The sequence below is a fragment of the Odocoileus virginianus genome, chromosome 8 (genome assembly GCF_023699985.2).
Source record: "Odocoileus virginianus isolate 20LAN1187 ecotype Illinois chromosome 8, Ovbor_1.2, whole genome shotgun sequence".
Lineage (NCBI taxonomy): Eukaryota > Metazoa > Chordata > Mammalia > Artiodactyla > Cervidae > Odocoileus > Odocoileus virginianus.
Genome location: NC_069681.1, coordinates 38,699,515 through 38,727,381, shown reverse-complemented (window position 1 = coordinate 38,727,381; position 27,867 = coordinate 38,699,515). Strand labels below are relative to the sequence as shown.

The following is a 27,867-nucleotide window of genomic DNA, read 5'->3' as shown; positions in this document are numbered from 1 at the left end:
CTCATTTTTTCTTCACACGTGGTTTCTGTTTAGTGAAAGGAAAATACTGATTTTCATATTCTTTTTAATAAATGGATCTTGTGAATGCATTAAAAACTCTTACAGAATCCATTCTATATATGTATCTAAACTTATTTATTTCACATTCTATATATAAAATTTATATGTAAATTCTTTTTAGAGTGGAAAATACATAATATCTTTATAAACTGCCTGCTGTACTTCAGTATCGTTGAAGAAAAGGCAGAGATTTTATGTTATGAGTGACATTTCTTTATTTCAGGTTTAACTGTAACTAGTCTCCTTTTGGGTGTCACAAGATCTCTGTTGGCATTGTACATCCTTGTTAATTCTTCACAAAATTTGCACAACAAAATGTTGAAGTCCATTTTGAGAGCTCCGGTATTGTTCTTTGATAGAAATCCAGCGGGTAAGTCAGACGCCAAGTTTCTCAGTAAATATATCTTAACACATTTAGTGCTTTGCCATGTTCTGGTATTTGAAAATGGAAGAGATGCTTGGAAGAAATCACTGTGTGTGTTGATTCATTTTCTACAAAAATCTTGTGATATTTTTCTCTTACTAGAGAAAATTTGAATATAGGCCCATATAAGCTTTTCATTTATGTGTGTGGGGGAAGATAAATTAATGTTCACTTAGCAGAATGATTTAGGAATCCATTCGTTGTGTGGCTTATGAAATATCATATATTTTGTTTAAAAATGTATTTATTTTAATCAGAGGATAATTAATTTACAATATTGTGGTGGTCTTGCCATACATCAGCATGAATCAGCCACGGGTGCACAATTGTCCCTTTATCCTGAATCCCCTCCCACCTCCGTCTCCAACCCATCCCTCAGGATTGTCCCAGAGTACCGGCTTTGAATGCCCTGCTTCATTCATTGAACTTGCACTGATCATCTATCTTACATATGGTAATATACATGTTTCAATTCTATTTTCTCAGATCATCCCACCCTTGCCTTCTCCCACATAGTCCAAGAGCCTGTTCTTTACATCTGTGTCTCTTGCTTCCTTGCATACAGGATTGTCATTACCATCTTTCTAAATTCCATATATATGTGTTAATATTCTGTATTGGTATTTCTCTTTCTGACTTACTTCACTATGTATAATAGACTCCAGTTTTATCCACCTCATTTGAACCGACTAAAATGCATGTTTTTTAGAGCTGAGTAATATTCCATTGTGTATATGTATCATAACTTCCTTATTCATTTGTCTGTTGATGAACATCTAGGTTGCTTTCATGTCCTAGGTATTGTAAACAATACTGTAAGAACATTGGGGTGCATGTGTCTCTTTCAATTCTGGTTTCCTTGGTGTGTTTGCCCAGCAGTGGTATTGCTGGGTCATATGGCAATTCTATTTCTAGTTTTTTAAGGAATCGCCACACCATTCTCCATAGTGGCTGTACTAGTTAGCATTCCCACCAACAGTGTAAGAGAGAAACACCCTATATTTGATGTAAACATATTTAAATGTCCTTGACTAGTTGCTAAAACATGGACTCTTAAATAGCATTAAGTTAGGTTGTCCTATATGAAAAACCTTCTTACAAGTAATCTCCCTATAGGACACAGGCTGTATGTTTCTTTCTTTCATTGCCCTTTCATTCCTGGAATCACACAGCTCTGGCATGTTCGCCAACTATGAGATTTTCCTAATAAGGTGATGACTTCCAATCACATATAAGAGGCTTTGTGTTACCTAACAGGTGAATCTTCAATAGTAAATTTCGAATATGAGTGTCCTTGGAGGTTTACCAGTGGTTGATGCCTCCACCTTGAGGCCTTTCACCTGTCTTTGGAAGGTAACCTCCTGACTTGGGTTTCTATGAAGAGTTAGTTCATCAGTTAATTGGACATGCTCACTCTGTCCAGTTAATTAGACTTGTGCTGAGGCCCATGGCAGCTTTGTTTTTGCAGGTGATGATTGACAGGGCCTACTGAGGTAGGGAGGTGGGCTGGAGGGAGGATGGAAGTAGTATTGGACTGGCTATCAACTAGTCATGTGACCAAGCCCAAAGCTAGTGGATACTACTTGGGCAGTCAAATATCAAGGCATGATATTGTCATAATAAAAGTATGGACTCTGGAGCCACCTTCCTAGGTTCAGTCCTGGTGCTAGTTCCTAATTGTGATAGCTGATTGTAGTTATGTTAATGCTTATGTGTTAATTTCTCTGTGTCTTAGTTTTCTTACCTGTAAAATAGAGATGCTGTTCATATCTACCATATCACAAACCATATCACATACCATACCATGGAAATTAAACAGGTCAATACATTCAGAAGGCTTAGCACATGGTCAGTGCCTAATGAACCTTAGTGATGATGATGACATGGTGTCTGGGAACTTCGTCTTCTGTAGGATGGGAATAATGGCTGCCCTCCTTGTTTCATAAGACTTTTGTGAGAATTAAATAAGACTGTTTAGGGTAGTATCCTGTGCAGATTTCTTGAGCACTTATTTAGTTGAGGCACTAGGTAAAACACAGGATAATAACCTGCAAACACACAGATCTCATCTTACTATGAAACTATAGAGAGAAAGTGATTGGAGGAGTCTATGCTATTATGGCTGTGAAGTTGTTCCACTTTGTCAGTTAACACAAAAACTACAGTCATCAAGTTTGGAGCATTAAGTGGGGCTGGAATTCTTCCATCACAGCTTCTGAGTGCTCATGACCACAGTTAACCAGGCTCTTCATGTTCAAAACCTGTAGACTTCTCCACATGCCGTTTCATTTAATTTTCAAGGATTTAGGGCCAAGTTTAAATCTTTGAGGTTGCTCATCTTAGAGCAGCCGGCACACTCGTGTTTATCTTGCCTCCCTCTCCTTGTATCTCTCAGCAGGACTTCATTCCTTCAAGAAAATAGAAGCCCAAACAAGTACTGCAAAGACAGGTCTAGTTTGCCCAAAAGGTTTAGGGATCAAAAATTATTTATTTGCTCTTTTAGAGATGGGTTAAGTTAAACTCCTTTTTATAGTTTATTTTCAAAAGTAGAATTTGTAATAAATTATTTGTGGCGGACCTTCTTTTCTCTATGTGATGGCATAAAGAGCAAACCACATATAGTGGTTCTTTGGAAGTTGCAGTTCATAGATCCAGACTATTCAAGCTTCCAAGTTCTGTTGTCTGTCAATCAAAGAACTGAAACTGTTAAACAACTAATACATTTCCCTGGGGGTTATTTATGCTTTAAAGAAGTTATGTGGGTTAAATATTTGATATCTAATAGTAGCTTTACTTCACAAACTTAGGCCTTTATGAAGTAGAGAGGAGGAATTTATCCATTTTAAAACATCAGTAGACATTTATTGATTTCTTTTTTCCATTTATTTTTATTAGTTGGAGGCTAATTACTTTACATCATTACAGTAGTTTTTGTCATACATTGAAATGAATCAGCCATGGATTTACATGTATTCCCCATCCCAGTCCCCCCTCCCACCTCCCTCCCCACCCCATCCCTCTCGGTCTTCCCAGCCCACCAGGCCCAAGCACTTGTTTCATGCACCCAACCTGGGCTGGTGATCTGTTTCATCCTAGATAATATACATGTTTCAATGCTTTTCTCTTGAAACATCCCACCCTCGCCTTCTCCCAGAGTCCACAAGTCTGTTCTATACATCTGAGACTCTTTTTCTGTTTTGCATATAGGGTTCTCGTTACCATCTTTCTAAAGTCCATATATATGTGTTAGTATACTGTAATGGTCTTTATCTTTCTGGCTTACTTCGCTCTGTATAATGGGCTCCAGTTTCATCCATCTCATTAGAACTGATTCAAATGAATTCTTTTTAATGGCTGAGTAATATTCCATGGTGTATATGTACCACGGCTTGCTCATCCATTCGTCTGCTGATGGGCATCTGGGTTGCTTCCATGTCCTGGCTATTATAAACAGTGCTGTGATGAACATTGGGGTGCACGTGTCTCTTTCAGATCTGGTTTCCTTGGTGTGTATGCCCAGAAGTGGGATTGCTAGGTCATATGGCAGTTCTATCTCCAGCTTTTTAAGAAATCTCCACACTGTTTTCCATAGTGGCTGTACTAATTTGCATTCCCACCAACAGTGTAAGAGGGTTCCCTTTTCTCCACACCCTCTCCAGCATTTATTGCTTGTAGACTTTTGGATAGCAGCCATCCTGACTGGCGTATAATGGTACCTCATTGTGGTTTTGATTTGCATTTCTCTGATAATGAGTGATGTTGAGCATCTTTTCATGTGTTTGTTAGCCATCTGTATGTCTTCCTTGGAGAAATGTCTGTTGAGTTCTTTGGCCCATTTAATGATTGGGTCATTTATTTTTCTGGAGTTGAGATGGAGGAGTTGCTTGTATATTTTTGAGATTAATCCTTTGTCTGTTGCTTCGTTTGCTATTATTTTCTCCCAATCTGAGGGCTGTCTTTTCACCTTGCTTATAGTTTCCTTTGTTGTGCAAAAGCTTTTAAGTTTCATTAGGTCCCATTTGTTTATTTTTGCTTTTATTTCTAAAATTCTGGGATGTGGGTCATAGAGGATCCTGCTGTGATTTATGTCGGAGAGTGTTTTGCCTATGTTCTCCTCTAGGAGTTTGATAGTTTCTGGTCTTACATTTTGAGTTTATTTTTGTGTATGGTGTTAGAAAGTGTTCTAGTTTCATTCTTTTACAGGTGGTTGACCAGTTTTCCCAGCACCACTTGTTAAAGAGGTTGTCTTTTTTCCATTGTATATCCTTGCCTCCTTTGTAGAAGATAAGGTGACCATAGGTTCGTGGATTTATCTCTGGGCGTTCTATTCTGTTCCATTGATCTATATTTCTGTCTTTGTGCCAGTACCATACTGTCTTGATGACTGTTGCTTTGTAGTATAGTCTGAAGTCAGGCAGATTGATTCCTCCAGTTCCATTCTTCTTTCTCAGGATTACTTTGGCTATTCGAGGTTTTTTGTATTTCCATACAAATTGTGAAATTATTTGTTCTAGTTCTGTGAAAAATACCGTTGGTAGTTTGATAGGGATTGCATTGAATCTATAGATTGCTTTGGGTAGTATAGCCATTTTGACAATATTGATTCTTCCAATCCATGAACACGGTATATTTCTCCATCTGTTTGTGTCCTCTTTGATTTCTTTCATCAGTGTTTTATAGTTTTCTATGTATAGGTCTTTTGTTTCTTTAGGTAGGTATACTCCTAAGTATTTTATTCTTTTTGTTGCAATGGTGAATGGTATTGTTTCCTTAATTTCTCTTTCTGTTTCCTCATTGTTAGTGTATAGGAATGCAAGAGATTTCTGTGTATTAATTTTATATCCTGCAACTTTACTGTATTCATTGATTAGCTCTAGTAATTTTCTGGTAGAGTCTTTAGGGTTTTCTATGTAGAGGATCATGTCATCTGCAAACAGAGAGAGTTTCACTTCTTCTTTTCCTATATGGATTCCTTTTACTTCTTTTTCTGCCCTGATTGCTGTGGCCAACACTTCCAAAACTATGTTGAATAGTAGTGGTGAGAGTGGGCACCCTTGTCTTGTTCCTGATTTCAGGGGAAATGCTTTCAATTTTTCACCATTGAGGGTGATGCTTGCTGTGGGTTTGTCATATATAGCTTTTATTATGTTGAGGTATGTTCCTTCTATTCCTGCTTTCTGGAGAGTTTTAATCATAAATGGATATTGAATTTTGTCAAAGGCTTTTTCTGCATCTATGGAGATAATCATATGGTTTTTATCTTTCAGTTTGTTAATGTGGTGTATTACATTGATTGATTTGCAGATATTAAAGAATCCTTGCATTCCTGGGATAAAGCCCACTTGGTCATGATGTATGATCCTTTTAATATGTTGTTGGATTCTGTTTGATAGAATTTTGTTAAGGATTTTTGCATCTATGTTCATCAGTGATATTGGCCTGTAGTTTTCTTCTTTTGTGGCATCTTTGTCTGGTTTTGGAATTAGGGTGATGGTGGCCTCATAGAATGAGTTTGGAAGGTTACCTTCTTCTGCAATTTTCTGGAAGAGTTTGAGTAAGATAGGTGTTAGCTCTTCTCTAGATTTTTGGTAGAATTCAGCTGTGAAGCCATCTGGTCCTGGGCTTTTGTTTGCTGGAAGATTTCTGATTACAGTTTCGGTTTCCTTGCTTGTGATCATTTTGTTAAGATCTTCTATTTCTTCCAGGTTCAGTTTTGGAAAGTTATACTTTTCTAAGAACTTGTCCATTTCTTCCAAGTTGTCCATTTTATTGGCATAGAGCTGCTGGTAGTAGTCTCTTATGATCCTTTGTATTTCAGTGTTGTCTGTTGTGATCTCTCCATTTTCACTTCTAATTTTGTTAATTTGGTTCTTCTCCCTTTGTTTCTTAATGAGTCTTGCTAATGGTTTGTCAATTTTGTTTATTTTTTCAAAAAACCAGGCTTTAGCTTTGTTCATTTTTGCTATGGTCTCTTTAGTTTCTTTTGCATTTATTTCTGCCCTAATTTTTAAGATTTCTTTGCTTCTACTAACCCTGGGGTTCTTCATTTCTTCCTTCTCTAGTTGCTTTAGGTGTAGAGTTAGGTTATTTATTTGACTTTTTTCTTGTTTCTTGAGGTAGGCCTGTAATGCTATGAATCTTCCCCTTAGCACTGCTTTTACAGTGTCCCATAGGTTTTGGGTTGTTGTGTTTTCATTTTCATTCATTTCTATGCATATTTTGATTTCTTTTTTGATTTCTTCTATGATTTGTTGGTTATTCAGAAGTGTGTTGTTTAGCCTCCATATGTTTGAATTTTTAATAATTTTTTTCCTGTAATTGAGATCTAATCTTACTGCACTGTGGTCAGAAAAGATGACTGGAATGTTTTCAATCTTTTTGAATTTACCAAGACTAGATTTATGGCCCAGGATGTGATCTATTCTGGAGAAGGTTCCGTGTGCACTTGAGAAAAAGGTGAAATTGATTGTTTTGGGGTGAAACGTCCTATAGATGTCAATTAGGTCTAGCTGGTCCATTGTGTCCTTTAAAGTTTGTGTTTCCTTGTTCATTTTCTGTTTAGTTGATCTATCCATATTTATGAGTGGGGTATTAAAGTCTCCTACTATTATTGTGTTACTATTAATTTCCTCTTTCATACTCGTTAGCGTTTGCCTTACATATTGCAGTGCTCCTATGTTGGGTGCATATATATTTATAATTGTTATATCTTCTTCTTGGATTGATCCTTTGATCATTATGTAGTGTCCATCTTTGTCTCTTTTCACAGCCTTTATTTGAAAGTCTATTTTATCTGATATGAGTATTGCGACTCCTGCTTTCTTTTGGTCTCTGTTTGCGTGGAATATTTTTTTCCAGCCCTTCACTTTTAGTCTGTATGTGTCCCTTGCTTTGAGGTGGGTCTCTTGTAGACAGCATATATAGGGGTCTTGCTTTTGTATCCATTCAGCCAGCCTTTGTCTTTTGGTTGGGGCATTGAACCCATTTACATTTAAGGTAATTATTGATAGGTATGGTCCCATTGCCATTTATTTTGTTGTTTGGGGTTCACGTTTATACCACCTTTCTGTGTTTCCTGTCTAGAGAAGATCCTTTAGTATTTGTTGAAGAGCTGGTTTGGTGGTGCTGAATTCTCTCAGCTTTTGCTTGTCTGTAAAGTTTTTGAGTTCTCCTTCATATCTGAATGAGATCCTTGCTGGGTACAGTAATCTAGGTTGTAGGTTATTCTCTTTGATTACTTTAAGTATGTCCTGCCATTCCCTTCTGGCCTGAAGGGTTTCTATTGATAGATCAGTTGTTATCCTTATGGGAATCCCTTTGTGTGTTATTTGTTGTTTCTCCCTTGCTGCTTTTAATATTTGTTCTTTGTGTCTGATCTTTGTTAATTTGATTAATATGTGTCTTGGGGTGTTTCACCTTGGGTTTATCCTGTTTGGGACTCTCTGGGTTTCTTGGACTTGGTTGGCTATTTCCTTCCCCATTTTAGGGAAGTTTTCAGCTATTATCTCCTCGAGTATCTTCTCATGGCCTTTCTTTTTGTCTTCTTCTTCTGGGACTCCTATGATTCGAATGTTGGGGCGTTTCACATTGTTCCAAAGGTCCCTAAGTTTGTCCTCATTTCTTTTGATTCTTTTTTCTTTTTTCCTCTCTGCTTCATTTATTTCCACCATTTTATCTTCTACCTCACTTATCCTATCTTCTGTCTCTGTTATTCTACTCATGGTTCCCTCCAGAGTGTTTTTGATCTCATTTATTTAATTATTAATTTTTAATTGACTTTTTTTAAAATTTCTTCTAGGTCCTTGTTAAACATTTCTTGCATCTTCTCAATCTTTGTCTCCAGGCTATTTATTTGTAACTCCATTTTGTTTTCAAGATTTTGGATCATTTTTATTATCATTATTCTAAATTCTTTTTCAGGTAGATTCCCTATTTCCTCCTCTTTTGTTTGACTTGGTGGGCTTTTTTCATGTTCCTTTAGCTGTTGGGTATTTCTCTGCCTTTTCATCTTGTTTAGATTGCTGTGTCTGGAGTGGGCTTTCTGTATTCTTGTGGTCTGAGGTTCCTTTTTATTGTGGAGGTTTCACCCAGTGGGTGGGGTTGGACGATTGGTTTGTCAAGGTTTCCTGGTTAGGGAAGCTTGTGTCAGCGTTCTGGTGCGTGGAATTGGATTTCTTCTCTCTGGAGTGCAATGGAGTGTCCAGTAATGAGTTTTGCGATGGGTCTCTGTGTTAGGTGTGACTTTGGAGAGCCTGTATGTTGACACTCAGGTCTATGTTCCTGCGTTGCTAAAGAATTTGCGTGGTATGTCTTGTACTGGAGCTTATTGGCTCTTGCATGGTGGTTGGTTTTGGTGTAGGTATGGAAGCTTTGGAAGGTCTCTTATTCCTTAATGTTCCGTGTAGTCAGGAGTTTTCTGGTTTTCTCAGGATTTGGGCTTAAGTCTCCTGCCTCTGGATTTCAGTTTTATTCTTCCAATAGTCTCAAGACTTCTCCAACTATACAGCACTGATAATAAAACTTCTAGGTTAATGGTGAAAAGATTCTCCACCGTGAGAGACAACCAGAGAGGTTCACAAAGTTACATGAAGAATAGGAGAGGGAGGAAGGAGATAGAGGTGAGCAGGAGAAGAAAAAGGGGACTCAAGAGGAGAGAGACAGATCTACAAAGTTATCTGTTCCCAAAGTGTTCTCCGTAGCCCAGACACCCACAAAGATTCACAGAGTTGGATTGGGAAGAGAAGGGGAATGGAGGAAATAGAGGTGTTCTGAGGTAGAAAACAGAGAGTCAAAAGTGGGAGAGTATCACCACACTCCTGAATAGAAATGGGAACTGAATATTGGATTCTTAAATGACCAAAATTTATATCACATACTACTGAAAAACAAAGATTGAAAATCTAGTGTAGAGGTTAGACTCTTTGAAATACAATATTTAAAAACAAAAACACACAAAAAAAATCAGAACTGTATATGAAGTTCGGTTTAAAAATAGGGTTTCTCTCTCTCTCTCTCTTTCTCTCTTTTTTTTTTGGCAAGGTTATAGTGAAATGAAAATGAAAGTTAAGGGGTAATAGAGGAGTATTAGAGGACTCTAAAAGGAAATAGGAGAGAAAAACAAGAAAAAGAAAAAAAAAGAAAAATTTTTTCCCTAATTAAAAAAATCGTAAAATATATGAAAATGAAAGTTGAGGAGTAATGGGGGAATAATAGGGAATTTTAAAAGAAAATAAAAGAGAAAAAATAAAAAAAAAGGAAAGAAAAAAAATTTTTTTTTTTTATTAAAAAAATATATGTACATATATATCTAGGAATTTCTCCGGAGTTGTTGCGGTCAGCGTAGGTTCAGTTCAATTTCAGATAGCTCCTCTTTCCAGCATACACTTCTCGATATCTGTAGGCCCCTTCCCGTGTAGTCGGTGTTACCTTCAGGGATTTTAATCTGTTGCACCGGTCCTTTCTGAAGCCGTTCCCTTTGTTTATTTGGCTTTTGTTTGCCGTCTCTTTGGTGTCTAATTTCCGCCCTGACACAGGCGGGTGGAGGTGATCTCTTATTTAGGTTCGCTAGTTCAGTTCAGTCCTGCTACGGGGAGGGCGGGGCGCTGCAGACAGATACTGCTCTGTGTGGATAGCACTCACCGTGTTCCGGCCACACTGGGTTTGCCCCGCTCACGGGTGTCAGTGCTTTCCCCGTCTACACTGCTCAGGCTCCCGGCTGCTCTATATGGAGCGGGCCCTGCGTTGAGTGCGGTTCCAATTTTCAGGTACTCCACAAAAGCTCGGATTCGGTTGCGCCTGCGTTTTGTGCCTTCCCTGGCCTGAGCGGTTCAGGCAGCCAGAGGCTTGGGCGTACTCTCCCCGGGTGTAGTACGCCTTTTCCCTCCGCGTCGAGCGGCCCAGGCAGCCAGAGGCTTGGGCGTACTCTCTCCGGTGCAGCACGACTTTTCCCTCCGCGTCGAGCGGCCCAAGCAGCCATAGGCTTGTGCGCAATCTCCCTGGGTATGGCGCGCTTTTTCCCTCCGCGGCCCCAGCACGCACCGCCAGTCGGGTCTCAGGAAGTCTTTAGCTAGAACCCGGAGGCCTGTTTGCAGTGTGGGAGGGGGTGGCTTCTCAGGGGCTGAGTTTGCCCTTTTCCCCTCCCCCCTGCCTCCTACCTCCAGCGGGGATGGGCCGGCTCTTCTCTGGAGTTTCTCAGTCCCTTTGTTTTGCGAACCACCGGCAGTGTGTTCGGGCCAGTTAATTTTGTCCCTTGCTATCCCACAGTTTAAAAACGTTCCCTCCGATTGCTCTCAGGGTCTTCGGGCCGGTCCTTACCCTAAGCAATGCCGCCCGCTCCTCTCCGTTCTGCCCCACTTGTTGCTGGCGGGTACGGGCGTCTGGGGTACTTTTCTGCTGGGAGTTGCTTTTAGGCACGTAATCTGTGGGCCTTGTTTAATTTTTCCTCCCAGTTAGAATGCCAAAAACTTCCCCCAGTCCCGCCAGTGAGAGGGTTTCCTGGTGATTGGAAACTTCCTCTATTAAGACTCCCTTCCCGGGACGGGTCTCCGTCCGTAGCTCTTTTGACTCCCTTTTTATCGTTTATATTTTGTCCTACCTCCCTTCGAAGACAATGGGCTGCTTTTCTGGGCGCCTGATGTCCTCTGCTAGCGATCAGAAGTTGTTTTGTGAAATTTGCTCAGCGTTCAAATGTTCTTTCAATGAATTTGTAGGAGAGAAAGTGGTCTCCCCGTCCTATTCCTCCGCCATCTTGGCTCCTCCACATAAATCTTTTTCTGATTTGGGGATTTTTAAGTGAACAATTAGTTAATGATTTTTTCTGAACTTTAACTGGATATTAAGGAAGTGTTCTTTTGATTCAGTGAGTAATCTTATCCTTCACTGTTTGATTGAAGATGTAACCAAAAAGAAGAGAATCTTGAAGGTATCATAAGAAAAATAATGCAGTCATTTCTTTCCATCCTACAAAAGATACTTGAACAGGTATTGCAGTGTATGTGGACTAGTACTTAAATATATTTTCTCACATAAATAATTCTACATGTCTAAATCAGCAGCAGTGCTTTGAGTTATAGTCAGAATCATGGATTAATTTTTTAAATTACCTTTAAATATTTAGTTAGTTCAGTCATTCAGTCGTGTCAGTCTCTTTGTGACCCCATGAATCACAGCATGCCAGGCCTCCCTGTCCATCACAAACTCCCAGAGTTTACACAAACTCATGTCCATCATGTCGGTGATGCCATTCAGCCATCTCATCCTCTGCCGGCCCCTTCTCCTCCTGCCCCTAATCCCTCCCAGCATCAGGGTCTTTTCTGATGAGTCAACTCTTCGCATGAGATGGCTAAAGTATTGGAGTTTCGGCTTCAGCACCAGTCCTTCCAATGAATACCCAAGACTGATCTCCTTTAGGGTGGACTGGTTGGATCTCCTTGCAGGTCCAAGGGACTCTCAAGAGTCCTCTCCAACACCACAGTTCAAAAGCATCAATTCTTCGGTGCTCAGCTTTCTTCACAGTCCAACTCTCACATCCATACATGACCACTGGAAAAACCATAGCCTTGACTAGACAGACCTTTGTTGGCAAAGTAACGTCTCTGCTTTTTAATATGCTATCCAGGTTGATCACAACTTTCCTTCCGAGGAGTAAGCGTCTTTTAATTTCATGGCTGCAATCACCATCTACAGTGATTTTGGAGCCCAGAAAAATAAAATCTTACACTGTTTCCCCATTTATTTGCCATTAAGTGATGGGACCAGATGCCATGATCTTAGTTTTCTGAATGTTAAGCTTTAAGCCAACTTTTTCACTCTCCTCTTTCACTTTCATCAAAAGGCTCTTTAGTTCCTCTTCACTCTCTGCCATAAGGGTGGTGTCATCTGCATATCTGAGATTATTGATATTTTTCCCAGCAATCTTAATTCCAGCTTGTCCTTCCTTCAGCCCAGCATTTCTCATGATGTACTCTGCATATAAGTTAAATAAGCAGGTGACAATATACAGCCTTGACATACTCCTTTTCCTATTTGGAACCAGTCTGTTGTTCCATGTCCCATTCTAACTGTTGCTTCCTAACCTGCATATAGGTTTCTCAAGAGGCAGGTCAGGTGGTCTGGTATTCCCATCTCTTTCAGAATTTTCCACAGTTTATTATGATCCACACAGTCGAAGGCTTTGGCATAGTCAATAAAGCAGAAATAGACATTTTTCTGGAACTCTCGCTTTTTCGATGATCCAGCGGATGTTGGCAATTTGATCTCTGGTTCCTCTGCCTTTTCTAAATCCAGCTTGAACATCTGGAAGTTTACATTCATATATTGTGAAGCCTGGTTTGGAGAATGTTGAGCATTACTTTACTAGCGTGTGAGATGAGGGCAATTGTGCGGTAGTTTGAGCATTCTTTGGGATTGCCTTTCTTTGGGATTGGGATGAAAATTGACCTTTTCCAGCCCTGTGGCCAGTGCTGAGTTTTCCAAATTTGCTGACATATTGAGTGTAGCCCTTTCACAGCATCATCTTTCAGGATTTGAAATAGCTCAACTGGAATTCCATCACCTCCACTAGCCTTGTTCATAGTGATGCTTCCTAAGGACTACCTGACTTCACATTCCAGGATGTATGGCTCTAGGTGAGTGATCACACCATTGTGATTACCTGGTTCATGAAGATCTTTTTTTGTACATTTCTTCTGTGTATTCTTGCCACCTCTTCTTAATATCTTCTGCTTCTGTTAGGTCCATACCATTTCTGTCCTTTATTGAGCCCATTTTTGCATGAAATATTCCCTTGGTATCTCTAATTTTCTTGAAGAGATCTCTAGTCTTTCCCATTCTGTTGTTTTCCTCTATTTCTTTGCATTGATCGCTAAGGAAGGCTTTCTTATCTCTCCTTGATACTCTTTGGAACTCTGCATTCAAATGGGTATATCTTTCCTTTTCCTCTTTGCTTTTCACTTCCCTTCTTTTCACAGCTATTTTAAGGCCTCCTCAGACAGCCATTTTGCTTTTTTATATTTCTTTTTTGGGGGGATGGTCTTGATTCCTGTCTCTTGTACAATGTCATGAACCTTCATCCATGGTTCATCAGGCACTGTGTCTATCAGATCTAGTCCCTTAAATCTATTTCTCACTTCCACTGTATAGTTATAAGGGATTTGATTTAGGTCATACCTGAATGGTCTAGTGGTTTTCTCCACTTTCTTCAATTTCAGTCTGTATTTGGCAATAAGCAGTTCATGACCACAGTCAGCTCCAGGTCTTCTTTGTCCTGACTGTATAGAGCTTCTCCATCTTTGGGTGCAAAGAATATAATCAATCTGATTTGGGTGTCGACCATCTGGTGATGTCCATGTATAGTCTTCTCTTGTGTTGTTGGAAGAGGGTGTTTGCTCTGACCAGTGCGTTCTCTTGGCAGAACTCTATTAGCCTTTGCCCTGCTTCATTCTGTACTCCAAGGCCAAATTTTCCTGTTACTCCAGGTGTTTCTTGACTTTCTACTTTTACATTCCAGTCCCCTATAATGAAAAGAACATCTTTATTGGGTGTTAGTTCTAGAATGTCTTACAGGTCATCATAGAACTGTTCAACTTCAGCTTCTTCAGCATTTCTGGGTAAAAGGGTATTTAGTAATTTCAAATTTTAACTTTACAAAAATCTATCATTTCCCCAACTAATTTTAGAAAGCATGTTTGACAAGTTGGACCTGGATTGTTGTGGGTAAACTTCAAAGGATCCTGTCATTTCTTTTCTCTCTCTCTCTTTTTTTCAATTGGCCTTCCCTGGTAGCTCAGATGTTAAAGAATCTGCCTGCAGATTGCAGTCCATGGGGTCACAAAGAGTAGGACAGGACTGAGTGGCTAGCACACAACACTTTCATAGTTGATTTACAATATATCAGATGTATAGTGGAGTGATTCAGTTATGTATACATGTATAAAGTGAAAGTGAAAGTGAAGTAGCTCAGTCGTGTCCTACTCTTTGCGACCCCTTGGACTGTAGCCCACCAGGCTCCTCTGTCCATGGGATTCTCCAGGCAAGAATACTGGAGTGGGTTGCCATTTCCTCTCCATGGGATCTTCCCCACCTAGGGATCGAACCCAGGTCTCCCTCATTGCAGGCAGATGCTTTAACCTCTGAGCCACCAGGGAACCCATACATATATAAAATATGTACATGTATGTATCTTTTAAAGATTCTTTTCCATTATAGGTTATTAGAAATTAATGAATATAGATCCCTGTGCTATATATAGTAGGTTTTTTCTGTTTACCTGTTTTATATACAGTACTCTGTATCTGTTAATGTCAGATTCCCACTTTATTCCTTCCTTCCCTTTTCCCTTTGGGAACCATAAATTTGTTTCCTATGTTTGTTAGTCTGTTCCTGTTTTTTAAAATAAGTTCATTTGTGTCATATGTTAGATTCCACATATAAATGGTACCATACAGTATTTATTTTTCTCTGTATGACTTACTTCACTAAGTTTACTTAGTTCATCTATGTTGCTACAAATGGCATTATTTCATTGTTCTTTATGGTTGGGTAATAGTCCATTGTGTGTATGCACTGCATTTTCTTTATCCATTCATTTATCAATGAACAATTAGGTTGTTTCTATGCCTTGGCTTTTGTAAATAGTGTCACATATCTTTAGAGTTATTGAATTTTCCAGATATATGCCCAGGAATGGGATTGCTAGATCATATGGGAGTTTTATTCCCAGTTTTTAAAGAAATCTCCATACTGTTTTCCAAAGTGGCTATATCAATTTACATTCCCACCAACAGTGTAAGAGGGTTCCCTTTTCATCACACCCTCTCCAGCATTTATTATTTATAGAATTTTTAATGATGACCATTTTGCCAGGTGTGACATAATACATCACTGTAGTTTTGATCTGCATTTGTGTAATAATTAGTGATGTTGAGCATCTTTTCATGTGCCTGTTGACCAATATATGTCTTCTTTGGAGAAATGTCTATTTAGGTCATCTGCCCATTTTTTGATTGGGCTATTTTTTTCTTTATACTGAGATGTATAAGCTATACAGTACAATTATGTATAATTAATTTATATTCTGGAAATTATTTTTTCATCAGTCTCATCATATTCAAATATTTTGTCCTATTCGGTAGGTTGCTTTTTCATTTTGTTGATGATTTCCTTTTCTGTGAAAAAGCCTTTCATTAGATTACGTTTGTTTATTTTTGCTTTTGTTTCCATTACTCTAGGAGATGGATCTAAGATATATTGATAAATTTATATCAGAGACTGTTCTGCCTGAGTTATCCTCTAAGAGTTTATGTTAGTAATATTGATTCTTCCAATTCAAGAATACAGTATATCTTTCTGTCTGTGTGGTCTTAAGTTTCTTTTATCAGTGTTTTATAGGTTTTGCCTCCTTAGGCAGATTTATTCCCAGGTTTTTGGTTATTGTTTTGATCCTATGGTATATGGAATTGTTTCCTTAATTTTTCTTTCTGATACTTTGTTATTAGTGTATAGAAATGCAGCAGATTTCTGTATCTTAATTTTGTATCCTGGAACTTTACCAAATTCATTGATTAGCTCTAGTAATTTCCTAGTGGTATCATTATGATTTTTGTTGTTATCTGCAAATGATTAACAGTTTTACTCCTTCTTTTCCAATTTGGGTTCCTTTTTTTTTTTTCTTTTTCTTTCCTGATTGGTTGGCTAGACCTTCTAAAACTGCGTTGAATAAGAGTAGTGAGAGTGAACATCCTTGTCTTGTTTCTGATCTTAGAGGAAATGCTTTCAACTTTTCACCATTGAATATGATATTAGATGTGGGTTTGTTATATATAGCCTTTATTATGTTGAGGCATGTTCCCTCTATGCCCACTTTCTGGGGAGTTTTTTTTTTTTTTTAATATTATGAATGGGTGCTTCCCTTCCATGTATTGAGATTAGCATATGGATTTTATTCTTTAATTTGTTAATATGATGTATCACACTGATTGATTTGTGGCTATTGAAAAATTCTTGCATGCTTGAGATAAATCCCACTTGATTATGTTGTATAATCTTTTTAATGGATTATTGTAGCTAATTTGCTAGCAATTTTTTCTTCATTTATTTTTATTAGTTGGAGGCTAATTACTTTACAATAATGTATGCTAGCAATTTTTTCTTGAATTAGTGCTTTTGTTTTCTTTTGAAAAAAAAAAAAAAACTATTCTGTATTGAGGTATAGCTGATTAACGATGTGATAGTTTCAGCTGAACATTATCTGCTAGAATTTTGTTGAGAATTTTTGCATCTATGTTTATGAGTGATATTGGCTTGTAATTTTCTTTTTTTGTGATATCTTTGTCTAGTTTTAGTATCAGGGTGATGGCGGCCTCATAGAACAAGTTCAGAATTGTTCTTTACTTTGCAGGTTTTTCTGGACTAGTTTCAGAAAGATGGGTGTTTATTCGTCTCTAAATATTTGTTAGAATTTGCCTGTGAAGCAGCCAATCCTGGACTTTTGTTTGTAGGAGTTTTAAGGTTACTGATTCACCTTCAGTACTGGTAATTAAGCGGTTCATATTTTCTATTTCTTCCTGGTTCAGTTTTGGGAAATTGTACCTTTCTAAGAATTTGTCTACTTTATTGGTATATAGTTGCTTGTAGTAGTTTTATGATCCTTTGTATTTCTGTGGCATCAGTTACAATTTCTCCTTTTTCATTTCTGATTAATTTGACCTTTTTTTCTCGTTGAGTTTGGCCAAAGGCTTATCAATTTTGTTTATCTTTAAAAATAAACACCAGCTTTTGGTTTCATTGATCGTTTCTATTTCTCCTTAATCTTGATTTCATTTATTTCTGCTCTGATATTTGTGATTTCTTTGCTTCTAATAACAAAGAGTTATCATTTGGGTTTTTTTGTTCTTCTTTGCCTAGTTGCTTTAGGTGTAAGTTTAGTTTATTTATTTGAGATGTTTCTTGTTTCCTGAGATAAGGTTGTATCACTATAACCTTCCCTCTTAGAACTGCTTTTGCTATGTCCCGGAAGTTTATACTGTCATTTTTTTTGTTACGGTTTGTTTTTGTTTTATTAGTATTTGTCTCCAGGTATTTTTTTATTTCCTCCTTGATTTCTTCAGTGATCCATTGTTAGTTTAGTAGCATATTGTTTACCCTCCACTTCTATGTGTTTTTTTTTAATTTATTTATATTAGTTGGAGGCTAATTACTTTACAATATTGTAGTGGTTTTTGCCATACATTGATATGAATCAGCCATGGATTTACATGTGTTCCCCATCCTGAACCCCCCTCCTACCTCCCTCCCCATCCCATCCCTCTGGGTCACTCTAGTTTTTTTAATAATTTTATTTTTCTTGTAGTTGAGTTCTAATCTCATAGTGTTATGGTCACAAAATATGTTTGTATGATTTCAGTTTTCTTAAATTTACTAAGGCTTGCTTTGTGGCTCAACTTGTGATCAATCCTAGAGAATGTTTCATGTGCACTTGAGAAGAATGTGCATTCTGTTGCTTTTGGATGGAATGTGCTGTAAATACAATTTACATTGGTTTAATGTATTATTTAAGGCCTGTGTTTCTTTATTGATTTTCTATCTGGATGATCTATTTGTCCATTGATGTAAGAGGGGTGTTAAAGCCCCCTACTGTTATTGTCTTACTGTCAATTTCTTCCTTCATGCCTGTTAATAGTTTCCTTATATACTGAGGTGTTTTTATGTTGGATGCATATATATTTATAATTGTTAGATCTTACATTGATCTCTTGATCATTATGTAATCTCCTTCTTTGTCTCTTGTAAATGTCTTTATTTTAAAACCTATTTTGTTCTGATATAAATATTGCTACTCCTACTTTCTTCTGATTCCTATTTATGTGAAATATCTTTAACCATCCCCTCACTTTCATCTAGATATGAAGTGAGTTTTTTGTAGGCAGTATATATATAGATCTTGTTTTTGTATCCAGCAAGCCAGTCTTTATCTTTTGGTTGAAGCATTTAGTCTGTTTATATTTAAAGTAATTATCAATATGTATATTCTTATTGCTATTTTGTTTATTATTTGGAGTTTGCTTTTGTAGGTCTTTTCCCTTTCTTTCTTCTGTTGTTCTCTTCTCTTGTGAGTTTATGACTATCTTTACCATTATGTTCAGATTACTTTTTCTTTCTTGTGGGAATACCTATTACAGATTTTTGGTTTGTAGTTACTATATATAGTACTATATGTTTGCCTTTACTGGTGAGATTTTTCATTCTGTAATTTTCTTGTTTCTAGTTGTGATCTTTTCTTTTTTTGCCTAGAGAAGTTCCTTTGATGTTTATTGTAAAGCTGGTTTGTTGGTACTGAATTCTTTTATCTTTTACTTGTCTCTAAAGCTTTTGATTTCTCCATCAAATTTGAATGAGAGCCTTGTTGGGTGAAGCATTCTTGATTGTAGGTTTTACCTTTCATCACTCTAAAGATTCTGTGCCACTCCCTTCTTGCTACAGGATTTCTGATGAAAAATCAGCTGATAGCCTATGGGAATTCCCTTATATGTTATTTGTTGCTTTTAATAATCTATATCTTTTTGTCATTTTGATTACAATGTGTCTTGGCATGTTCATCTTTGGGTTAATGCTGTATGGGACTCTCTGTGCTTCCTGGATTTGGGTAACTATTTCCTTTCTCAGGTTAGGGAGATTTTCACCTATTGTCTCTTCAAATATTTTCTTGGGCTCTTTCTCTTTCTCTTCTCCTCTGACACTCCTATGATGCAAATGCTAATGTTGTATTGGCCTGTCAGTAACCAGAGCCAGGGCCTAGCTAGCCCCAAGGTAGGATCTGTTCTACATTGTTGGGATTGTAGTTTTCTTGCTTCTAGTATCTGCTCCCTGGTGGGTGAGGCTGCTTTAGAGGCTTGTGCAGGTTTCCAGGTAAGGAGGGTCATGCCTGTCTACTGGTGGTTGGAATTGGGTCTTGGCCCTCTGATGGCTGGACCATGTTTAGACACATGTCCAGAGGTGGCTGTGAGCTCTGTAATCTTTAGGCAGCCTATCTTCTGATGGATGGGGCCATGCCCTGTCCAGTTAGTCATTTGGCCTGTGGTGCTCCTACACTGGTGTCTATAGGCTGTTCAGTGGGACCAAGTCTTGACTCTAATGTTCCAAGATTTCAGCCCCCAGGAGTGTTCATGTGGCTGAATGTTTCCTACTTCTGCCACCAATATCTGTACCCCTAGGGTGAGCTGCAGCCACCCTCCGTCTCTCTAGGAGACTCTCAAAAACCAGCAGGTACATCTGTCCCCAGGCTTCTATTAAATTATTGCTTTTTCCCTGTGTCCTGGTGCATGTAAGATTTTTGTGTGTGTCCTTTAAGAGTGAAGTGTCTATTTCTTACAGTCCTTTTGGAACTCCTGCAGTTAAGTCCCACTGGCATTCAAGACCAAATGTTCTGGGGGCTTGTCTTTCCAGTGTCAGAACCCTGGGCTGTGGAGCCTGATGTTGGGCTCAAGTTTTACTCCCATGGGAGAACCTCTGCAGTATAATTATTTTCCAGTTTGTAGGTTGCCCACCTAGGGGCATATGGGATTTGATTATATTATGAGTCTGTCCCTCCTTCCATCTTGATGTGGTTCCTTCTTTGTCTTTAGTTTATAGAAGATATTTTATGGTAAGTTCTGGTCTTTTTCACTGATGGTTGTTCTTCAGATAGTTGTGATTTTGGTGTGCTCTTGAAGTGAAATGGGATGAAGGACTTTCTACTCCACCATTTTGGCTGATCTCTCTGCTCAGTTTGGATGTGTTTGGATCTTAAGATGTTCTGTAGGGCAGCCACATGCCCAAGCAAGAGATTAGGAGTGGAGATATGATTTGGGATGCATAAGCAAATAGGAAATCATAATAATAAAATGAGTGAAGTTTAGAAAGCACCGGGAAAAGGAGAAATGGTTAATGGAACTATCCTTAGAAAGAAATGAGGCAGTAAAAGATATTGCAGGAAGTTGTGCTACATAGTAGGGTTTCCTTGCTTCCTTTATGTGCAGAGTGGAAATTCCAGGATGATTGTAGGGAAGCCCTTGACATTAACACCCATCCCATAATGAAATATTTTTGCATCACCCTGAGCAAGGTTGGACCTTGTCTCTTATATCACTGGAAGCTTGGTTTACAAAGGGATTTGAACATTTCTCTTAGCTGCAGAAACCTTTCTTCAAAGGCCATCACTATGTGAACATCCAGCTATATGTAAGGGACTCTGTTTGAGGAGGATGGGCAGTAAGGGAGACATCCAGGTGGTGTGTCTGGAACTGGGGAAACTTGGCTGTTACTCCCTCTTTTGCATCATCCTCTGAGGCACCTCTGTTGCATCTCATGTTTCGCAGGACAAAGTTTGGAAATTACTAGCCCTGATGACCTTTCATGCCCCTTAAAGCCCTAAAATCTCAAAGAATAATATGAATAATACCTTGCATGTATGTGTTTCTTTATAGTTTAGGAGGAAAATGACTAAGCATGATGTTTTATCCTGTGAATGTTATCTCACTTTTAAAGATACGGTATTTACTTCTCAATGGAGTTTGGATGAGTTGCCTAAATGCCTGTTGCTACTGTGCATTAGAGCAGGCCCAGAACTTTGTGTTTTTCCACCAATGGTTTCCTAATTCCTGTTCTACTAGGTTGGTGCGTTTTAATGGTGAATTTTAAATTATTTTAAATTTAAATTTAAATAGTGAATTTTAAATCATTATAACTAGGCTCAAACACATCTTTAATTAATTAAAGTAGGGACCATTTCAAGCAACACATTTTTGCCAACAAGAAATGTTTTCTATTCCTGTAGCAAAAAAATCTGTGCTTTGGAATTAGATGAATTCTCAAGAAGTACTTTCTGCATCCTGCTGGTTGTGGAAGCATTTCCCCTGCAAAGAGTTGTTGAGATTCTTGAAGTGGTAGTTGGTTGGTCAGAGGTCAGGTGAACAAGGTGGATGAGGCAAAACTTTGTAGATAGGGAAAAAGATGGCGAGGAGTAGGTGGACATGGGGTACATGTCTCTCTATGGAAATGTCAGGAATACACCTTCAGACACCACTGCTTGGAGAATACCAGCTGAGAGCAGACAGGAGTACCTGACCTCTGGAAAAGAAGACATAGAACCGCATAAAACTAGATAGGATGAAGGAATTAGGTGGGAAAACAGGAGTGTTGGTAGGACTGGACCTACCCTTGGTGGGTGAGCGAACTGAAGCAGGGGTCCAATCCCCACATTGGGGCAATTGTCTGGATCAGCAGAGAAACATTTAAGGCTGAGAGTGAAGAAGCTGATTTGTGGTAGCCTAAATGGAATGAGAGTTAGACAGTCCTTGTCGCAGCTATATGTACCCCAGACAGGGATGCCAGCAGTGACTGGCAGCTGGAGCGTGGGGATTATGGAGCAATCCCAGGGTGAGGGCTGCTTTTGACTGTGGAGAGACGAGCCGAGGGGACATGAAGGAGGAGATTGTGGTGGGAAATGTCTGTGGAGGAAAGCCAGGCAGGCATGGAAGCGAGGCGATACTGCTGAGTCCTGTGTAGGAGGTGGAGCCATCACCGTAGCTTCTCCTGCCACAAGGGGAGCATTAGCAACAGAACAATAGAGAGGCTGGCCTATTAAATGGCTGATGCACTCAACTACAGAGTAGGACCCCACCCAAGGTGCCACTTTAACTGCCTGATGTATGGATCTACAGAGTAGGACTCCAGTCTTGGGCGCCCCTCTATGTGCCTGATGTGCTGAACAACAGAGAAAGACCCCAGGCAAGGGAGCTCTCTAAGTGCCTGAATGAGCAGAGCTATGGAGAAAGATTAGCCAAAGAGGTCTTCTGATCACCAGCTACCAGAGGTTTGAAAAAAGATGCTGATAGGCGCTGAAACTCCTATACTTTGGCCACCTCACGCGAAGAGTTGACTCATTGGGAAAGATCCTGATGCTGCGAAGGATTGGGGGCAGGAAGAGAAGGGGATGACAGAGGATAAGATGGCTGGATGGCATTACCGACTCGATGGGCATGAGTTTGGGTAGACTCCGGGAGTTGGTGATGGACAGGGAGGCCTGGCGTGCTGCAATTCATGGGCTCGCAAAGAGTCGGACACGACTTAGAGACTGAACTGAACTGAACTGAACTGAGGGCCATAACTCCTGCGGCACAGACAGTCCATGTCCCTGCACAATTAGCGCTGTCAGGTACCCATGACCCAAGCAGCTGTGCCACCTTAATGCTCAACTCTCACTGTGGCAGAGCTGCCACAGCCAAAAAGAAGTCTTGAGTCTATGCACATAGGGTCACTAAGTAGTGTTGGACTCTGTATCCCTGTGGCCTGTGGCCTGTGAGGCTTCTCTGTCAGAGGGGTTCTCCAGGCAAGAATACTGGAGTATATTGGCCAATACTGGTTGCCATACCCTTCTAGAGTAGTATATTTCCTGCTGCCCTAGCCACCAACTCCCCTGAGTACCTGGTGCTGCCAGAACCCCCACAACCCAAGCAGCTGCAAAATCTCCACAAGTGGCCCTCACTGGGGCAGACCCAAGTTCTCCGTGGCAGCCTCAGGAGCAAACTCCAGGGGACAACCCACATGCAGAGGTGGAAATAAAACCACAATTGAAACCCAAGGACAGTGTGGCTAAGGAAGAAGACACAAAACCTTCCCACCAGCTATACAAGTTGCAGATTAAATCCATATGATGAACTAGGCAGACTCTGTGTCTATATAAAAGGACACTGAGAGCTCCACAAAAGAAAACACACTAGCTCTGATAGCTGTGTACATTGGAGGCAAGAACACACAGGAACAGGACCAGATTAGAGTCTGAGCTGCCCCTACAGCAGGGCCAGAGACCAGCACGGTGTTGGAGGGCATCCTAGGGAGGTGAGGTGGACTATGATTCCCAGCGAGGGAAAGGATGCTGACAGAGACTCAAGAAAAATATTTCTTATTCTTATCTTTTGACTTGTTCTGTAGTTTATTTTGATTTTTTTCTTTTCTTTTCCCCCTCTCTTGTACTTGTTGATTTAATTAGTATTATGAAATCTAATTAAGCTTTTGAGGTTTTCTTTTTTCTTCAATCACACTTTTTATTGCTGCTATAAACCTCTGCCTGTATGTTGGCCTTTTTCAGTTCTGTGGAGTTTTCATTTTTTTTCTTCTTCTACTTTTTATCCTCTCTCTTTTTAATTTTAATTAAAAGAATTTTAAATCTATTATTATTTTTCTACATTTATTCCTTTGTTTGTTTTTCCTACTCTTTTTTCCCCCATGCAGTTGATCTTTAATTTATATAAATCTTTATATACCTGTATTTAACTCTGCATTTCTATTCTTTCTTCTTTCTTTTTCTCACCATATTTCTTAGTTTTGCCTTCATTGCTTTATTCCCCAGTTGGTGCCTTGCTTTAGTTTTGTTTTCCAATTTATGCTTTAGTTAGTTTTGTTCTTAACTGGCGGATATCATTTTTTTGTTTCCTTTGTTCACTGAGTTGATCTACTGTACTTTATGTTTGTTGGTCTGTTTTGATTTTGCTTATGGGTGTATATGTATATGTGTATATTCCATTATTTTAATTACTATTTGCCTGATTTTGTAAATGCCATTTGTCTAGGGTTCATCTTTGGTTTTCTGTGTTTGGGTATTTGTTTTAATCCCACTTAATGCCATAACAAACCACCTGTGGAATCTCCACTCTGGCCAGATATCAAGCCCTGAGCCTTTGGAGTGGGAATGCTGACTCCAAGAACCTAGACTACCAGAGAACTAACCTTAGAGAGTATTCAATAGTGAGAACTCCCACAAAGACAGCCACTTGAATACAAGACCTGGCATCACCCAAATGCCAGTAGCACCCTGTGCAGGACACCTCATCCAAACAACAAATAAAACAAAAATACAAACACAATCATCATCAGACATGATTAACACCTCACTCTTCCCATCAGAGGAAAAAACCAACAACAACTCAGCACAAACCTCACCCTACATGAGGCTTACAGAAACCACTGGACCAACCTTAGGAGGGGAGAAACCAAAAGGAATAAATAATTCAGACTTGAAGCCTGGGAAAAGGAGACCTCAAACACAGTAAGTTAAAAAAAAATAATGAAAAGGTAGAGAAATACTGCACAAATGAAGGAACAGACTAGTAATACACAAGCCCAAATAAATAAAAAGGAAATAGGCAAACTGCCTGAAAAAGAATTCAGAATAATGATAGTAAAGATGATGAAAAACCTTGAAAATAGAATGGAGAAAATGCAACAATCAACTAACAAAGACTCAGAAGAATTAAAGAATAAACATATAAAGACAAAAAGCACATTAATAAAGTTAAAAATACTCTAGAAAGAATCAGTAGCAGAATATTTGAAGCAGAGGAACAGATCAATGAGTTGGAAGATAAAATGGTGGAAATAACTGCTGAAGAGTAGAATAAAGTAAAAAGAATGAAAAGAACTGAGGTTAGTCTCAGAGACTTCTGGGACAATATTAAATGCACCAACACTCAAATTATAGGGGTCCCAGAAAAAGAAGGGAAAATTAAAAGTTATGAGAAAATTTTTGAAGAGATTATAGTTAAAAATTTCCCCAACATGGAAAAGGAAATAGTCAATCAAGTCAAAGAGGCACAGAGTCCCATACAGGATAAACCAATGGAGAAACATGCCAAGACACATACTAATCAAACTAACAAAGATTAAACACAAAAAGAATATTAAAAGCAGCAAGGGAAAAGCAACAAGTAACATACAGAGGAAACCCCATTTACTTAACAGCTGATCTTTCAGCAGAAACTCTGCAGGCCAGAAGGGAATGGCAGGATATATTTAAAGTACTGAAAGGGAAAAATCTATAACCAAGATCACTCTACCTGACAAGGATCTCATTCAGAATTGATGTAGAAATCAAAAGCTTCTCAGACAAAAAAAAGTTAAGAGAATTCAGTACCACCAAACCAGCTTTACAACAAATGTTAAAGGGAATTATACAGTCAGGAAATACAAGAGAAGAAAAAGATCTACAAAAGTAAGTCCAAAGCAATTAAGAAAATGGCAATAGGAACACATATATCAATAATTACTTCTAATATAAATGGATTAAATGCTCTAAGAAATAGATACAGACTGGCTGAATGGATACAAAAACAAGACCTGTATATATGCTGTCTACAAGAATCCTACTTCAGACCTAAAGACATATATAGACTGAAAGTGAGAGGATGGAAAAATATATTCCATGCAAATGGAAAGCAAAAGAAAACTGAAGTAGTAATTCTCATATTAGGCAAAGTAGACGTTAGAATAAAGAAGATTACAAGAGATAAGGAAGGACACTACAAATGATCAAGGGATCAATCCAAGAGAAAGACATAACAATTTTAAATATCTATGCATCCAACACAGGAACACCTCAATAAATAAAACAAATACTAACAGACATAAAAGGAGAAATGACAGTAGCACAATAATAGGAGGAGACTTTAACATCCTACTTACACCAATGGACAGACCATCAAAACTAATAAAAATAAATGAAAACAAAAAAGGAAACACAAGTCTTAAATCATACATTAGATGAGATGGATCTCATTGATACCTTCAGAACATTCCATCCAAATGCAGAAGAATATACCTTCTCAAGTGCACATGGAACATACTCCAGGAGACAGCACATCTTGGATCATGAATCAAACCTCAGTAAATTAAAAAAAAAAATTATTTCAAGCATCTTTTCTGACCACAACGCTATGAGACTAGATATCAATTACAAGAAAAAAAATCTGTAAAAAACACAAACAAATGGAGATTTAAAAAATGTTTCTAAATAATGAACAGGTTACTGAAGAAATCAAAAGGGAAATAAAAAAAAAATTCCTAGAAACAAATGACAATGAAAACACGACAAGTCAAATCATATGGGATGCAGCAAAAGCAATTCTAAGAGGGAAGTTTATAGCAATCTATTGCTACCTCAAGAAACAAGAAAAACATCAAATAGACAACCTAAATTTACACCTAAACAACTAGAAAAAGAAGAAGAGAAAAATCCCAAAATTATTAGAAGGAAAGAAATAAAAAAGATCAGAGCAGAAATAAATGAAAAATAAATGAAAAACAATAGCACAGATTAATAAAACTAAAAGCTTGTTCTTTGAGAAGATAAAGAAAATTGACAAACCTTTATCCAGACTCATCAAGAACAAAAGAGAGGAGAATCAAATCAACAAAGTTAGAAATGAAAAAGAAGAGGTTACAACAGACAATACAGAAATACAAAGGATTACAAGAGACTGTTATGAACAACTACATGGCAATAAAATGGATAACCTGGACGAAATGAACAGATTCTTAGAAAAGTTCGATCTTCCAAGACTGAACTAGGAAGAAATAGATATTATGAATAACCCAATTACAAGTACTGAAATCGCAGCTGTGATAAAAAGTCTTCCAAAAAACAAGCCTAGGACCAGATAGCTTCATAGGTGAATTCTGTCAAGCATTTAGAGAAGAGCTAATGCCTATCCTTCTAAAATTCTTTCAAAAAATTGCAGAGGAAGGAACACTTCCAAACTCATTCTATGAGGCCACCATCACCCTGATACCAAAACCAAAGACAACACACAAAAAGAAAACTACAGGTCAATATCACTGATGAACATAGATGCAAAAATTCTCAACAAAATTTTAGCAAACAAAATTCAACAACACATTATAAAGCTCATACACCATGATCAAATTGGGTTTATTCCGGGGGTACAAGGATTCTTTAATATATGCAAATCAATCAATGTGATACACCATATTAACAACATTTTATTGTTGTTAACAATAAACATTAACATTTTATCTTTTATTGAAAGATAAAAACCATATGATAATCTCAACAGATGCAGAAAAAGTCCTTGACAAAACTTGGCACCCGTTTATAACTGAAATTCTTCAGAAAATAGGCAATAAAGAAACATACCTCAGCATAGTGAAGGCTATATATGATAAACCCACAGCCTATGTTATTCTCAATGGTGAAAAACTGCAAGCATTTCCCCTAAGATCAGGAACAAGCAAGGGTGTCCACTCTTACCACTACTATTCAACATAGTTTTGGAAGTCCTAGCTACATCAATCAGAGAAGAAAAATAAATTAAAAGAATCCAGTTCAGAAAAGCTGAAGCAAAGTGCTCACTGTTTGCAGATGGCATGCTACTACACACAGAAAACCCTAAAGATACTATCAGAAAATTAGTGGAGCTAATCAGTGAATTTAGCAAAGTCACAGGCACAGGATATAAAAATCAATGCACAGAAATCACTTGCATTCCTATATACCAACAATGAAAAATCAGAAAAAGACATTAAGGAATCAATCCCCATTCACCAGTGCAACAAAA

The 27,867-nt window shown here is 38.3% G+C and overlaps 1 protein-coding gene across 1 annotated transcript in view; it reads left to right on the top strand.

Annotated features, from left to right (window-relative positions):
* The window catches only part of LOC110149702 (ATP-binding cassette sub-family C member 4-like), a 326,525-nt gene that overhangs the window by 210,977 nt on the left and 87,681 nt on the right, over positions 1 to 27,867 (top strand). Inside the window, 1 exon segment of the mRNA XM_070471511.1 lies at positions 284 to 430. Coding sequence (XP_070327612.1) covers positions 284 to 430 — 147 coding nt within the window.